General features: G+C 41.2%; 1 protein-coding gene across 1 annotated transcript in view; it reads right to left on the minus strand.

The window, feature by feature from the left end:
* LOC118273282 (uncharacterized) overlaps positions 1-15,470 on the minus strand; it is a 28,884-nt gene extending 13,414 nt beyond the window's left edge. Inside the window, exons 1-20 of the mRNA XM_050695674.1 lie at positions 15,330-15,470; positions 14,970-15,225; positions 14,302-14,409; positions 13,520-13,635; positions 12,885-13,054; positions 12,143-12,317; positions 11,485-11,649; positions 10,710-10,856; positions 10,099-10,326; positions 9,939-9,994; positions 9,578-9,710; positions 9,320-9,457; positions 8,825-8,954; positions 8,603-8,748; positions 8,349-8,485; positions 1,887-2,017; positions 1,473-1,608; positions 1,240-1,357; positions 1,038-1,157; positions 527-658 (exon numbers count right to left, since the gene is read on the minus strand). Of these exons, the coding sequence (XP_050551631.1) occupies positions 527-658; positions 1,038-1,157; positions 1,240-1,357; positions 1,473-1,608; positions 1,887-2,017; positions 8,349-8,485; positions 8,603-8,748; positions 8,825-8,954; positions 9,320-9,457; positions 9,578-9,710; positions 9,939-9,994; positions 10,099-10,326; positions 10,710-10,856; positions 11,485-11,649; positions 12,143-12,317; positions 12,885-13,054; positions 13,520-13,635; positions 14,302-14,409; positions 14,970-15,225; positions 15,330-15,470 (2,883 nt within the window). The remainder of the gene's footprint in view (positions 1-526; positions 659-1,037; positions 1,158-1,239; positions 1,358-1,472; positions 1,609-1,886; positions 2,018-8,348; positions 8,486-8,602; positions 8,749-8,824; positions 8,955-9,319; positions 9,458-9,577; positions 9,711-9,938; positions 9,995-10,098; positions 10,327-10,709; positions 10,857-11,484; positions 11,650-12,142; positions 12,318-12,884; positions 13,055-13,519; positions 13,636-14,301; positions 14,410-14,969; positions 15,226-15,329) is intronic.
* Between the last annotated feature and the right edge of the window lie 782 nt (positions 15,471-16,252).

Raw genomic sequence — 16,252 nt, forward strand, 5'->3', positions numbered from 1 at the left:
GTATAACAATAAGGCTAGTCCAAGATCTTGGGGACCTTGTAGATTTGTAGAGGATAAGTATTATATCGTTCGGTTAAACATAATTAAAGTTACGTAATTTTACAAGCTTTTATTAGATTTTCAAAATATCATCCAATTACTTCTCCCGCCTTGAACGAGGTGAGAGGGAGTGTCAGACTCTTACTGACTAAAAACCACCACATTCATACTCCTGCTTTTCGAGCCGGAGCCCCGGTAAACCCGCTAGGTAGTCCGCAGCTCCGGAAAACTGTACGTTGGCCGAATGTTCAAAAATGTGATTACTTAGCAAGGCATTTCGAGTTAGATTGAGAACCTCTACCATAAGTTTGAAACAAAAGTTTTTGGTCGATAAAAATACAAAATTTTGCCATACAAAAATTTACGCCTTCGCTATCGAGTATCGACAAAAACTATTGTAGTAAACTCATGGTAGAGGTACAGGAATAGTAAACATCTTTTTCTTTTAGTAAAAATCCTTTTACATGGACCTCCAAAAACAACTGACCTCACAGATGCCACGTTTAATGATGTAGATCTCATTGGTGAGTTCTCCAGTGTTGATCAGTATTTCGTTGGGCGAGGTGTAGAATATCTTTACTGATGCCATCACTACCTTCAGGTCCTCCTTATTTACCAACTGGAATAAGCAGATAACGTTATACTACAAATTATTGTTTTACACATCTGTATGTTTGTTTTCATCATCAGTGTTCAATTGTACACTGCACTGCTGCAGAAAAGAGACTGGAAGAGCATCTCACTCAATCTTACAGATTATAATAAAATTTGTTTATGATATGATCTTCAACCATGGCTATTTATAATATTTCTGTGATTAATCTCCTAGCTTGCTCAAGGTAGATTGGCGATTTCAATTCCAGTAATATGTCTCACTGCTGGACAAAGGCCTCGCACTCTACGTGCAATTGGGCACGCGTGTCTCGCGGCGAATATCTGCAACCTATCACCTCAGACAAGTGCCTACGCTCTGCCAATTCTGCCAGAAGAATACCAACCTTCATGAACGGTATGACGTGTATATAATTGATCCGGTGCTTGCCCACAATGTCTTGGAACACATGTGGTGGAAGGTCGTGGAATATGTTCGACCGCTTCTTATGAGTCATTGTGTACGCCTGGAGAATAAAACTATACAGTAATAAATATATAAAGCTGAAGATTTTGTTTCTTTCTTTCTTTGAGCGCACAGATAGGTACCTTGTCGGTATACCAGCACAGCTCCAGATAAGTGATGAACCGCTTCCTTAGTTCAGGGTCCACTTCATTTCTTACCAGGAAATTCTTCACCGTCTCTATACGAGCACCGTAATCTTCCCTATTGAAATGAATCGTTAATTGAAGTAGGACACCATATTCCTTAACCAGTTAAAGCTGATGGTGATGATGTTAGACAAATGTACCTACTTCACTAATAGACTGTACCAACAAACCTGGGAGCCGTGGTGACCATAATTGTGGCAGAGTAGACTGCCTCCATGAAAATTCGCAGGACGATGCAGATCTCAAGGATGAATAAGGTATATATCACATGCTTCCACTCAGTCGCTGCCCATGTCTGCCTGTGATCTGGATAATAAAGGACAGATATGAAGATTCTACTACCATCACAGAAGCTTTAAGAAATGAAAATGTGGTAGTCTCTTGAATTAGCTATCGAACACAAAGCAACTAACCATTGGGATACTTGCATTAGCGGGATTCTGAACATTAGATTGGGTAGAAATTTGTTCTTTATATGAGGTTAATTGCCCTTAGTTGCCACGTCACAACCCTGTCTGTATGGGTATCTTTTGCATTATAACCACAACATAAGAAATTAAAAAGTAGTATGGAAAGAAACGTACTGATGAAGCTAATCATAGAAATAGCCCAGTAGAGTCCGAATATTAATCGGTGGGCTATCGTTCCGTCGTCCAAAGGTGACTCTTCCCAGAAAGGCGAATGTGTGAAGTTGGTGACTAAACAGTAACCAGCCCTAAGACAAACAACATTTTAAACTTTAAAAAACATTAATTAATTATTGTATGTTATCGACTTACTTACGTGACTGTTTGACGAGGAACTCAACTAGTTTCAAGCGCGACAATCGCCGCGTCGTGTGTCGCGGAATGCTGCTCATGAATATGAGCCTCTCTCTAGCATGGCTTGAAACTAGTCGAGTTCCTCGTCAAAACATTACGTGAGTAAGCCGATAACATATTTTTAGGAAATCAAAAATGGAACTAAATAAAAAAAAACACAAACCACACTTATTTATTAATTGTTACAAAAATACAAACTTAACGGAAACTAAAACAAAATTATCAACTTTTTAATAACAAAACAAATCACATTAAAATTTAATTACACGCGAAATTAATATTCAACAAAAAGGCAGTTCGACCATTCAAACGGGCAGAGGTTCCCCTTGCCAAGTGAGCTCGACGAGAAAAGGGCGCGAACTGCGCTTGCAAGCGCTTATATAGACAGCAGGCTCCGCCCACTCGTGTTCCCGCCATTATCACGAGATCTGTCACTACTCCTCTAACACGGCCTCTCCTGACTGGAGGACGTCCTCGTCTTCCTCTTCCTGGATTCGGAGCGGCTCCGTGGCTCCAGAGGTGCCGGGTACTGGCTCGATCGGCACATCATGCGTGGCAGCTCGCTCAGGCGTGAACTCTACCTCCTCATCATTGCTATCTGCGTCTGAAAACATAAGTAAATAACAATCCAATTATAAAAAAAAACTGAAGATTCACGCTATTAAATCGTATACAATGAACCATAGGCACTACGTTAGCATAGTTCAGTCAAACAATAGAGAGGAAGCACTACGTTAGCTATCTCTATTATCACGAAACAGAGGCACTACGTTAGCTTGTTTCACAAATGAACCATAGGCACTACGTTAGCATAGTTCAATCAAACACTAGAGAGGAAGCACTACGTTAGCTATCTCTATTATCACGAAACAGAGGCACTACGTTAGCTTGTTTCACAAATGAACCATAGGCACTACGTTAGCATATCATGTTTAATCCACACTTGTATGACATAGGCACGACGTTAGCGTATCATGTTTAATCCACACTTGTATGACATAGGCACGACGTTAGCTTATCATACGGGTATACTCACTTTCAAAGTAAGCAGCGCATGTCTCCGGAGTCCACTCCCCGCGCCACGGCTTCATGTACTGAGCCGCAGCTTGTGTAGATTTACCGTAGGAGCCCGTCAACAGCTGTAGCTCATATCGGTCGTGGGGAAGTGCTTTGACCACACGATAGGGCCCGCGCATACCAGAGTCGAGCTTGCCAGTCGATTGTGTCTGCTTAATTACAAAGACAAGTGAGTTAGTTTCAAATGCCCGAGGTGTTTTTCGGCTAGCGTTCACAGTCGTGTCCTGCTGCTGCTGGTTTCTAGCCAAACGCTCCGACGCCCGTTGTCTCTGCATCTCCCTCATCGCTTCACGGTTAGGGTGAGAACTGTCCAGAGCCGCATCACGTACTAAGTGCCTTATGAGAGGCGTGGCTGCTTCGATGCCTACGAGCAAGTTCAGTGGCGATAGCTGAGTGGTCTTTTGCTTAGTTATGTTGAGAATAAGTTGCGATCGCCACATCATGTCTGCCCATTCATCCTGGCGATGATTGCACTGAATGCGAATCATATTCAAAAGTGTTCGGCAGTAACGTTCCACTTGCCCATTTGATTGGTGCATCTCCGGTGTAATGAGATGCAAGTCGATGCCCAACTCTGAGATGAACTTCGTGAAGTCTGAACTCTGAAACATCCTGCCTCTGTCCGCGACTATTAATTTCGGTGTACCAAATAACGAAATAACATTTGTAACGAGTCGTTTTAATTCTATAGCGTCTTGTCCAAACATAGGGTACAATAGACAGAATTTGGAAAAGGCGTCTATTACAATCAGAACATATCGATAACCATTTGATTGAGGCAGAGGGCCTAATGCATCTATATGAACTATTTCGAAAGGGGCACAAGGTTTCTCCCACGAGTGTATTGGTTGTCGTGGAGCCCTCGGGACCTTTTTATGCGTTAAACAAATAAGACAATGACCTATGTACTTTTGCACGAATGATTTTAAAGAAGGGAACCAAAAATGTTTTCTAATGAGCTCTAAAGTCTTATCAGCACCAAGGTGATCATGTTCGTCATGAAATATCCTGAGTAAGCTGAGCCTGTGACCTTTCGGCACGTAACACAAGAATCTTGGCTCCTCTCCGACTGGAGAGTACTTGTAAAAGAGTAGATCGTTTTTATGTACGTAGCGGTTTGAATCTAGCTGTCCGTCTGTCAGTTTTTGGATGAGTTGTTGGGTCTCCTCGTCCGCAGCCTGCGCTATTCGAGCCCAGTTTTGCTGTTTACGAACTTCACAAACGTTAACGGGGTTTCGACTCAAATAGTCTGCATGCGACATTGAACTGCCCTTACGGTATTCCAGGGCGAAGTCAAAGTCCTGCAGATACATCCACCATCTGGCAACACGTGGCAGCAAGTCTTTCTTCTGCTGGGTAGATTTCAGAGCATTACAGTCAGTTACCACTTTAAAATGAACACCGACCAGATAGTGTCTGTAGTGCTGCAGCGCCCTGACCACCGCCAGAGTCTCGAGCTCATAGGAATGGTATCGAGGTTCGGCGCCCTGCGTTCGCTTACTAAAATACCCAACGGCTCGTTTGTGTCCGTTCCCGTGAACCTGAAGGAGCACCGCACCATACCCAATTGAGCTTGCATCTGTGTGGACTTCGATGGGTAAACTTGGGTCGTATATGGCTAATACAGGTTCACTAGTTAAGTGTGCGATTATTTCTTGGCGTGCTTCTTCTTGTTCACTTCCCCACACAAACAATGCACCCTTTTTAGTAAGTTTGGTAATCGGGGTGCTTCTAGCAGCGAAATTAGGAATATAACGACGAAAATAACTGGCCAAACCTAAGAACTGACGAACTTGCTTGACCGTTTTCGGATTAGGGGCTTCTACCAGTGCTTTAACCTTAAGTTCGCTCGGCCGTACCTGACCTTGGCTTATGGTGCGGCCTAGGTACTCGATCTCGGTCGATAAAAATGAACATTTCTTTAAATTGATAGAGAATCCAGCATCAGCAAGCGTTTGAAGTACGTCACGCAAGTAAGTAAGGCCTTCGTCTACAGTATTACTAAGTATCAGTACATCATCAATGTACACAAGGGTTTTACCAGATTCCAACTGACGTCGAAGAGTTTTTGACATAATGCGCTGATAAACTACGGGTGCGTTCGCTAAACCATACGGCATTTTTAAATATTCATAATGACCTTCTGGTGTAACGAATCCCGTGAGCGGTATTGCTTCTTCGTCCATCGGAATCTGATGAAAGCCTGTGGCCATGTCAAGGCTAGTGAAGAACTTATGCTTCCCTAACCGGTCGATCTGATCGTCGATCAATGGCAAAGGAAAGCGGTCTTTGACGGTAATCTCATTCAATTTGCGGTAATCAACGCACATGCGGTCCGATCCATCCTTCTTTTTCACTAGAAGTATCGGACTCGCATATTCAGACTCTGATTCCCGAATAATCTTCTTATCGAGAAGCTCTTGAATGATCTGACGAACCTTCAAAATTTCCGGCAACGAAAGTCTATACGGCCTGTAATTGACAGGTGTTGCATTATTTAGTTTGATCGACATGCTGCCAGTATTCACTGTAGTAGCAGCTGTTCCCGAAATAAGAAATTTAGAAAATTCGTTGATCAAGTCAAGCATTCTATCTAGGTCAGAACCGGTCAAAGATGTTTTAATAGGGATATCATCTGTGGATAAAGCACACATGACATTATCGGTACGTCCCTGTTTATAAGTAAGATATTGTTGATCGCGAGTACGAACATAGGTTACTCCTTCACGATTCAACACATCAGTACCGACTATGATAGGGGTGGTTAAAAATTCTGGGGATACCGCATGCAAATCCACTTCCAGAGTAATTTTGTCAAACTCTATTGGTAAAGTAACGAAAAAAGTAGACTCAACCTCTTGACTACCAATACCTCTCAATACTCTAAAAGCAGGTTTGCGTGTGCATCTAAAATGTTTTAACAATGTGGAGGAAACTAGCGATATACTTGAGCCGCTATCAATGAGCACATCAACGGGTATGCCCTGTATGACTGCAACAACTATATCACTGCATCTACTACCTACATTTTCACGACAGAAGTTTACGTTACTAGCGTTACTGGATTCTGCCTTCTTTTTAGCAAAACAACTCTCGATCCTGTGGCCAGGTTTTTTACAGAAGCTACATGGTTCGAGTTTCGTTGTGCTGGGTGCAGGGTTACTCTTCTGACCATTTTCACCACCCTTACTATTGTTGAAAATGGGCTTCAACCGTTTATAACAATCAGAGGATTTATGGCCATGCTTACCACACGTAAAACATGCCCCGTCATCGAATCTACGCTTACGCGAACTCGCATCGTAACTAGGTTTCGAAAATCGATCATTATTCGAAGTATTGGGTCTCTTTGAATTTGGCAATTTCGGTTTGACGTAGATCGAAAGAAACTCTACTAACTGATTCGGCATTAACTTTGCATTTGTGGCAGAAGCGCGAATTTGAGGGTCGGTAATGCCTCGAATTACTATCGCAGAGATCAATTCGTCACTCAAGCCCCTGACTATACGCAACCTGAGTAGCGTCCGACGAGCGTAATCTGCATATGTTGAATACCTATCCGAGTTTGTACTCATTACTTCGTACAAAATATTTGTAACATCGGGCTTCCTAGGGCACATTGGTTTAAATTCTCGTTTAAAATTGCTCCAGCTGCGGTCACTAGTTACCCACTCATTAAGCCAGGTCCTAGCGTCCCCTTTAAGGCAATTCCCAATACGAGACAGACACTCATTATCGCTCCAGCCATTAGAGACCTTAGCGCGATCTACCTCCTCACACCAGGTATCTATATCGTGGACACTAGGATCGAAGTTAGAAATAAAATAAGCTTGGTTGGATCTCACCGTAGTATTGATGGAACGTATGGCGTTGATCAGTCGGTCAGCTACGTGGGCATCATGCTCTATGACCCCACTCACGGAACGTTCGGGCGAAGGCGGAGCCGCAGAGTCGCGACGGCTTGCACCTTCTCCGGTCCCAGTCTTCGTCTCCGCTACCCGCACGCGCCGCTGTGGTGGTTGTGACGGCAGTGGCGTTGCGCGGGGTGCAGCAGCGGCAATCAGCTCGCAAGGGGCTTGCGGCAACGCACGCTGTTGTTCCTCGAGCGTTGTCAACCGATCTAGTATCTGTTGCATTTGTTGGGTTAATAAATTATTAGGAGTAGTATGTCGCTTTGGGGAGCTGCTTGCCTGCGAACCACGATGTCGGCTGCGCACATCGCGGCGCCCTGTGTGAGATTCAGATTCTCTCGCACGAGAATCATGACGGTAGTGGCGCAATTCGCGGCTTCCAGAACGGCTTCTACTTTTACGATTATTATTAGGCATATTCGCTGCTTCACTGTCAGCAATACAAGCAATGAACTTATTAAATTAATCAAAACGTGCAAATAGCAACTCAGTAAGGCAAGGTAATAGTAAAAGCCAACTGAGATACGAAATGTAAATTGCAATATGTAAAGCAGATGATTCACTATCAGGATAATAAGTAAATTGGAACGTACTCACCAGAACTTACCGATACACTCACACTTAATCACTTACGTACTTCGTATAGCAAAGCCGTTTGCTTTAAACCCAAGTAGCCAATTCGAAACTAACCCAAGAAGAAGAAAAAAAAAAATTAAAAAAAATATTTGAAGTGCCAAACTGCCAAGTGTTAATAATTATCTGTGGTCAGAGCGGGTCTGGACACGTGTCGTATCCCACTTCTGATTTTAGGAAATCAAAAATGGAACTAAATAAAAAAAAACACAAACCACACTTATTTATTAATTGTTACAAAAATACAAACTTAACGGAAACTAAAACAAAATTATCAACTTTTTAATAACAAAACAAATCACATTAAAATTTAATTACACGCGAAATTAATATTCAACAAAAAGGCAGTTCGACCATTCAAACGGGCAGAGGTTCCCCTTGCCAAGTGAGCTCGACGAGAAAAGGGCGCGAACTGCGCTTGCAAGCGCTTATATAGACAGCAGGCTCCGCCCACTCGTGTTCCCGCCATTATCACGAGATCTGTCACTACTCCTCTAACAATATAATAATTAATTTAGTATGTCTCACGAAAGTTACAATAAAATTTAAAAAACATCTTCAGATGAGCGTCGAGATATTAGAAACAATGATTGCAGGAACTCACTGGAAGCACATGAAGCCCTGTTGAATGGCGGCAATGAAGTAGCAAGCAATGAGCAGTAGTAAAGTGTAGGACAAGAAGCGGAGCACGTTACTGCGATACCCACAGCTTTCCTCCAAACTCTTCAGTTCACGGAACAGCTAGAAACCAAGCAAATAATATATTATTTTCTCGATTACTCGCCTGATACTCAGTAGAAATATAATGACTTTTGCCACCTGATACAACATTTTAGTGATCATTTATTATTTTATCACCTTCGGCACGCTGAGGAGTTTATTGATGCCAGCAAAGTGGCCATCACCGACGAATTCGAAGATAGGCAGCGTGGCCACCACGTTCAGCACGAACCAGTGACTTCGCATCTGCTTGGAAGATGTCTGTGCAAATGTTATCGGCACTCCTGGTAACACAGAAACTATATTTGAAACTTAGCTCTAGATACAGTGCTGCTACCTACTGAATTTTGGAAAACTAACCCTCCTCAACGTTGGCGCCTGTAGACAAGTATACGATATGGTCCAACACATACACGATGGTCATAGCGAAGTCGAAGAACCTGAACTCCTGGCTCACAACCTTCTTGAATATCAGGTTGTATGGATGAACCTGACAAACAATTAATTTTTAAACAAGCAGAACAAGACAGTGAGCCAATAAACTAACTATTTCCATTAATGGTTGGAGCAATCTATCTTTAGCAGTTTATATAAGTTTTTAAACAGACATGGTTACTAGTACTACTGTTAAAACTTAAAACGGGATTTTACCATGTTTATTTGCTTTTGCGAGATCATCATCCGTGATCAATCGCGCTTGCAACAGTGCCGAAATATCGAAAACTCGCAAAAACAAATAAACATGGTAAATATCCCCTTTTAATTTTAGCAATTTCAATAAAATATGGTAGAATAGCAACAATCGACAAAGTCGAATTATGACATGCACAAGATCAACAATCATCAATTACTCACGATGCAGATAACCAGTATGAGAAAAGCTACGAATGCATTCCAGGCGACCAGGAGTGAAGAGTGAGGCTGCAAGATGCACGGGAACGAAGGACGGAGGCAGATCTCATCAGACTGGTCGGTCAATGTGGTATCCGGGCGCTAGGGCAAATGGTCCTAGTTAAATGCAATGATATAAAACATTTTGCCTTACTTTAAGTATCATTTAAATAAAAACAGATGATAAATGTAATGATGATGACGAGTGTATGGTCCACTAACATTCCTCATGATGTAGCAGCCAGCAATCTCCAGGAAGATGTCAGGACTGGCCAGCAAGGGAACTCCTTGACTATCCTTCATGCTCTTCAACGCAATCAGATTGCGATTGAACTGCAGGATACTACTCTTGTGCCTGTAAAATATACCACAACATTACGCAAAGTTCATGCCACAGATTGTTATAATTATAATATTCAATGAGCTCATAGGACCGCAATCCTTAAAATATAAACCTTATTTGAAGACCGGTGCTTAGAAAATGTTAAATAGAATAAGGCCAATAAATTTTAAAAACTGATAGAAAGCTAGTTTAGTTTAAATACAGTAGCTACTATAATCTAATCAATAATGTTCTACTTACATAGCTTCAACCGGTTCCTTCATAGAGTAATGCCTTTTTACCTTCTCAATGTGATCCTACGAAACCGAAATTGAATCACGTGTCTATTGATACTTTCTAAGTTTCATTAATCGTAACCTAAAATCTTAAGCTTAATCCTCAAAGCCGTTTTGTACTCAACTGTAAAAGAAGCCAGTATTGGTCCTGCGTGGTCCTGAGAGACGGAGTGCTTGCAAACTATCCTCCACATGTTGGCAGCTTCCAACACGTGCGCAGTGCAGAAAGTGGCGGCCCTCACTGCTAGATGTGAACTGGTGAGAGCCTCTGCAGCCGTTCCTCCGCACGGAGTCAGTACTGTACCGCGCGTCATACGCAATATTGCTGTAGTATCATCCTCAGCCGTCAACATCTAAAACACAACGTCACGCCTTTTATCCCCAAAGGGGTGGCAGAGATGCTCATTATGACACGTAATGCCGCTATACAATGTACACCCACTTTTCACCATTTGTGTTGTAAGTCCCATGTAATAGGGGGTGAGCCTATTGCCATATACTGGACACAATTCCAGACTCCGTGCTGCCCAGTAAACTTTGCCCGACCCAGGAATCGAACCCGAGACCCCTTGTCTGGCAGTCGCACTTGCTACCACTCGACCAACGAGGCAGTCTAAAACACAGTTCTATAAAATACCAGCAAATACCAGGCACATACTGTTGCTAATACAGGGTTGTCCTAGCAAACCCAATTCACCTTATTTGTGTCAAAACATGTACACAAGTCATAATTTACTTCAACGTCTCCATAAGTGATGTAGATAATCCTGCACTTCTTGGATCCTCGCTTGATGATGGCGTCTCCGGGGATGAAGTGGATGGTCTCCATCTTCTTGGCCAGCTCTGAGAGTATCTGGTATGTCAGATCTCGAAGTATTCGTGTCTTGGGCAAGAAAAGATGGTGAGGACATTAGAATATCAGACACATACAGATATTGCAGTAAAGTGGACTGATAATAATGATATCCGAGAACTGGCCAATAGTGGTCGGATACAAAGAGCTGAAAATCGAGCCTTTTCATCTGAGAAACACTAAAAAGTTTATATAGCCCGGTGTCGACCCCGAAAGGGTAATTAACGGGATATGCTTAAGCAAAACGCATTATTTTTATAGTAAATAGATTTGAATTTTCACCAAGAAAGAGTCGGTGTTTATATAAATAGTATAGAATCAGACGGAAATCCATCCTATTGTTCTGTATTTGTTCTATAAATCTAATGTATTGTTAGAGTTGGTGTTGGTTATTTGATTTCACAAGCGAGCTCATTTCTCTTTTTTCTACATGCTTGGCTCGTTCTGGCTCTCTGCTTTTATTTAGTCTTTAAAGCCCAGTTTCCAAAGAAATAAAAGGACCAACTCTTTGTTGGTAAAAATGCTTAACGCATTCTTCATATAGTAAATCTATATGAAGAATGTGTTAAGCATTTCTCGCACTTTATTCTTTCAGGATGGAAACCGGGGCTAACGGTGGCGAAACATGAGGAAAACGGTAACGATCATGATGACCTACCTTCTGTGTTGCTTCGAAATAGATGTCAAGGTTGATAGTGGCCGGCAGGGTTGGTGGGTAGGTCGGCAGCAGCTGAGTCTTGGAGACAGCGCGCTGTTTGTGCCAGTACATCTTGTAGAACGTTTCCACCTTGTTGCGCAGAGCTAGTGGAACTCTCGTATCCGTCTGGAGATACATGTAACGAACATTTTCTTAAGAAATATTCTAATCTTAGGAAATATAGCAAATGTAATAAGTTTTGGAGATTAAAGTATTTCGAAATTCCATTAGCTTCGACTTAGGGAACGAAACTGCGATGAATGAAATGGATATTCAAATAATGAGTTAAGACTTTTAACAGGAATGATCTCTTTAAGAATAAGAAGCATAATTTTATTTTTATACCGGGTCGTGATAAATTATATTTATTTCTGTAAGTAGGTTATAAAATAACACTTTTACACGTCAATATTTCAAATAGTTAGATGAGGCCGGCATTTCCTATCCGACTACTCTGAGAAGAAATGCCGAAACAAACTCAGAGGTCATAGTCTCTTTTAAAGTCCAAACAAAGATAGTAGTTTTATATCAAAATAAAGATTCAAACTCTTGATAATTTAATGTTAGACGTCCTTTCACTGAAAGGCTATTAATATACTTAATTTTTAAAGATCCATACCATTTCTTTGATGATGAGCCTGTATCTTGACCGGAACGCCTCCTCGGGCCTCATGTACAAGCTGATGATGAGAGACAGGGAGGCCACAGCGGCTCCAGTCACCACCAGGCACCCTGACATCATGATCATGATGCAGAAGATACGCGCTATATCATTGTCCGGGTAGCTAGATGGACTGAAATAGAAAACAATATTTATACCTGACCTGTTCTTTATAAATAAGTAAAGCTGATCACGGGTTTTCTATTAAACGATTAAGATAAGCGACCACAGGCCCGCATCGTACGCATCACACGCAACGGATTATAGTTTGTCTTGTATAGAAACTCATACAACAGCGTCCACTGATCCGCACCTTATGGACCGCTCATCGGCAATGCCTACATGTGATGCATACCGATGACGTCATATAGAATGCCGATGCCAAAAATGTGAGTGAAAGTGGTATCGGTAATCCGATTGCTGATAGTGGCGTCGGCAATCTGATCGCTGTTCATACAGTAAACGCAGTCTGAAAAATTAATCCATTTGATGCGATCTGTTCGATGCGAACGATGCTGGTCTGTGGACGTTTAACTATACAGAATCGCGAATATAATTAAAGATTTCGATTTTGAAAATGTCTCAGAAATGGTACGGATTTTGGGAATTGGGTTAAGTATTTCTCTTACTTGTGATACAATTCATGAAAGTTACATTTAAAACGTGCATCTTCATTATGTAAAGCAAATATAGAAGTTACCCGATAGGTATATACATCTTGCTGATCATGTAGAGTGCTGAGAGGAACTCTCCCGCAGGGTTGTCGTAATCTTTCAGCTTTATGAAATTCCCTCTAGCAGTTATATTCCCCGGTGCTATAGTAGTCGTTTCATTTGGATTCACTTGTGTTATGTAGTAGGATGGCTTTATCTGAAAAGTCGAATATGTAATTTCAATATGTTGCAGATAGTCGCGTGTATCAAACTACTACTATCAGATTATACATATTCAACCTTTTGCTTATCCGCTTATTTTGCCTATCTGAGGACTGTCTGAGACAGACGGACAATTCGATTTGACGATTCAAAAATGCTTAATTTTGGATTAAAATAAATGTTTTGATTTTGACTTTGAAAGTCGTTTGGGGAGGCCTATGTTCAGCAGTGAACGTCTTATGGCTGATATGATGATGATGATGATAGTTCAACTTTTTGGTCAGCATTTAAAATTGATTCTAATAGTGAATTGAATCAGACTGATAATGATGATACTAGTTAATTTTATACCCTTTCATTTGTTTAGATATACAATACATGATTAATCCTTGGCGACGCTTAAACTTGGGCTACATTCACCCAGTACCCTTTACCTAAAGAAAGGAAGATAAATACTAACCGTCACTACGTGTAACCAAATATAAGCCCATGTGATTCTCATCACCATGAATATGTAGCAGTACTTCAGGGTGGTCCCCAATATACTGCCTTTAAGGTTATAGTCATTCAGAGAAGCTGGAATTAATTTTCATCATAATATAATATAATCTCAAACGATGACATCATTCAGCATACTATAACATACGGTCAAGCCTTTAGTTCACCGGTGAGGAAGGTTTAATGTTAACGTCCAGTCTTTGCCTGTAATGTTATAAGTCACACGCATACCAATGGCGAGCACAATACCAAACTCAATTGTTTTAGGGAACATTTTATAATACTTTTTTCTGCCCTGGATCAGATCTTAAGTACTCGCAGCTGCAATTGTGTGGCGTCAAGTTGGTTCAAGGGATGATGAGATGAACCTTTTTAGGAAATACTATGAGTACCAAGCTATGATGGGCAATCATAGCGCTCATCAGTTACACTACGCCGAAACAGAAGGGAAGTGGATTAAGTTTCTATATACTGAACAACTAAGAGTACCACTAGAGAAGAACCCAATTACCCCCCATTCCCAATCCTCGATTCCCCAACAACCCTTAAATTCCTAATCCTCAAAAGGCCGGCAACGCACTTGTAACGCCTCTAATGTTTCTGATGTCCATGGGCGGCGGCGATTGCTTACCATTAGGTGATCCGTCTGCTCGTTTACCGGCTTATACCATAAAAAAAGAGTAATGGATGTCATCCGATTGATATGATGTTAGTGATGGTGTATAAGTACTGAGTGCAACTAACCAAGATATTTGTAAGGCCGATGCAACCGTATGTAATAGGCACCGAGCTTGAAGCTTGCATTAGTCTGGACGTAATGTGCGAACGTGCCAATGTCCAGTAAAAACCCAACTGAAATATATTATGTTAAATGAGACGTAAGAATGTAAGTATGCTACATCTAACAAGAACAAAAGAAAATTTGTTTGTTTGTTCAAACCATTCTTCGGAATAATGACGTATGGTACTTCTTGACTGCCGCACTGGAGTACAAAGACTGTTATTTCAGTAATATGCCTAATGTGTTTACGTGATTTTTCTAAGAGGTAAAGATTTAAGCAACCACTTGTTACCAAAATACTTACTGCAAATAAAATTAAACAAGTACTAGTAAAGTATGAGAGCCATGCTTCGACACGAAAGTGTCGGCTTGACTGGTGTGATACCACGACCTTACAGAAAACCGACGTGAAACAACGCTTTCGTTGTGTGAGTGAGGTTACTGGAGGCCTAATTACCCCCTTCCCAATCCCCGATTCCCAACAACTCTTAAATTCCTAACCCCCAAAAGGCTGGCAACGCACTTGTAACGCCTCTGGTGTTTCGGGTGTCAATGGGCGGCGACGATTATTTACCATTAGGTGTTCTATCGGCTCTTTTACCGGCTTATACTATAAAAAAGTAGAACTAACTGACTATCCAAAAAGTGATATCCGTGCTCTCAAATTCGGAAGTCATTTTGTGACCAATAGCGAAGATGTGGAGGGCGTAGGAGACGTTGTAGATCACATCGATGATGTCTATGTAGATGTTGTGCAGATGGGCGACGGTCCACACGAGCCCCAGCAGTACCATGGCACAGATGTAGCAGTTCCACAGAGTATCATCAGGCAGGTCCCGGAACCACGCGACAGTTCTATCGTGTGTCCACCAAGGAGGGTACAAAGTCTAAAAAGGTTAATTTATAGATGTAAGAATCAATATTCTGGGTATTTATGCAAAATGTCATGACGTCATCCCTGAAGGTATAGGCGGCTGTGCATATTACATACTGGGTGAATGTCGAACTCTTGGGTATTAATGAGAAATTCTCGAAAAGGTCTAGGTCGAAAGACCCTCAATAACACTGCTTGGTCAGGGAGTCCAGGCCCAAAAGTCTCAAGAACCCTTGCATAGCAGTCGCACAGTTGCATTGGGAGATAGATTGAAGTAGTTTAATAACCTGTTCTCTAACTATTTAATTATTATTGTTGACAATAAAAACAAATAAGACACACTTTGTGTAAAACCTTCAAGTAGGGTTCCTGTGTTCAAACGAAAATAAGGAAAAATTGCGTTAAAATTTAAGGACGCGTTCTCAAATCTGACGTAAATAAGCTATTTTTCGGTGCATATTACGACCAAAAGAAACTTAACTGAACATAACTAACATTTACAATAGATAGATCACTTCTTTATCTCCAAAAATATAGATTTGTAATGTGAAAAAAGTTATATTTTATTATTGCAAACACGATTTTTCTTTACCTCTTCACACAAAAAAGGGTTGAGTTTAGTGACATTTTACTGCTACTACACGCATAATTCTGAATCTCAAAAAAATATCCCGGTGAAGCAGACATAATCAAAAATTATACTATAGGAAAAAATTACGAAAATATTACAAATTGTCTGGGAAATAAATAAAAGTTCCCGTTTAATTTTTCCTCCTATTTTGCTGTCAGACATCAACTTTAAAGCGTAGCAATAAGTTTATTTTATTTGTTTACTATTTAGATTTATTAGATAGAAAATGTCAAATGAAATTTCAGTCTGCGCTCGAGCGCTGTCGTGGGTGGACGCTGCGTCGCCTGTTACAAAAAATGGCCTTGAAAAAGATCGCTGTACGAGTACAAAATATTTGATATTATACTTCACAAACCAATCTTGATATTTTTACCGACTTCACAAAAAGGAGGAGGTACTATGTTCGGCT

Source organism: Spodoptera frugiperda, chromosome 1 (genome assembly GCF_023101765.2).
Source record: "Spodoptera frugiperda isolate SF20-4 chromosome 1, AGI-APGP_CSIRO_Sfru_2.0, whole genome shotgun sequence".
Lineage (NCBI taxonomy): Eukaryota > Metazoa > Arthropoda > Insecta > Lepidoptera > Noctuidae > Spodoptera > Spodoptera frugiperda.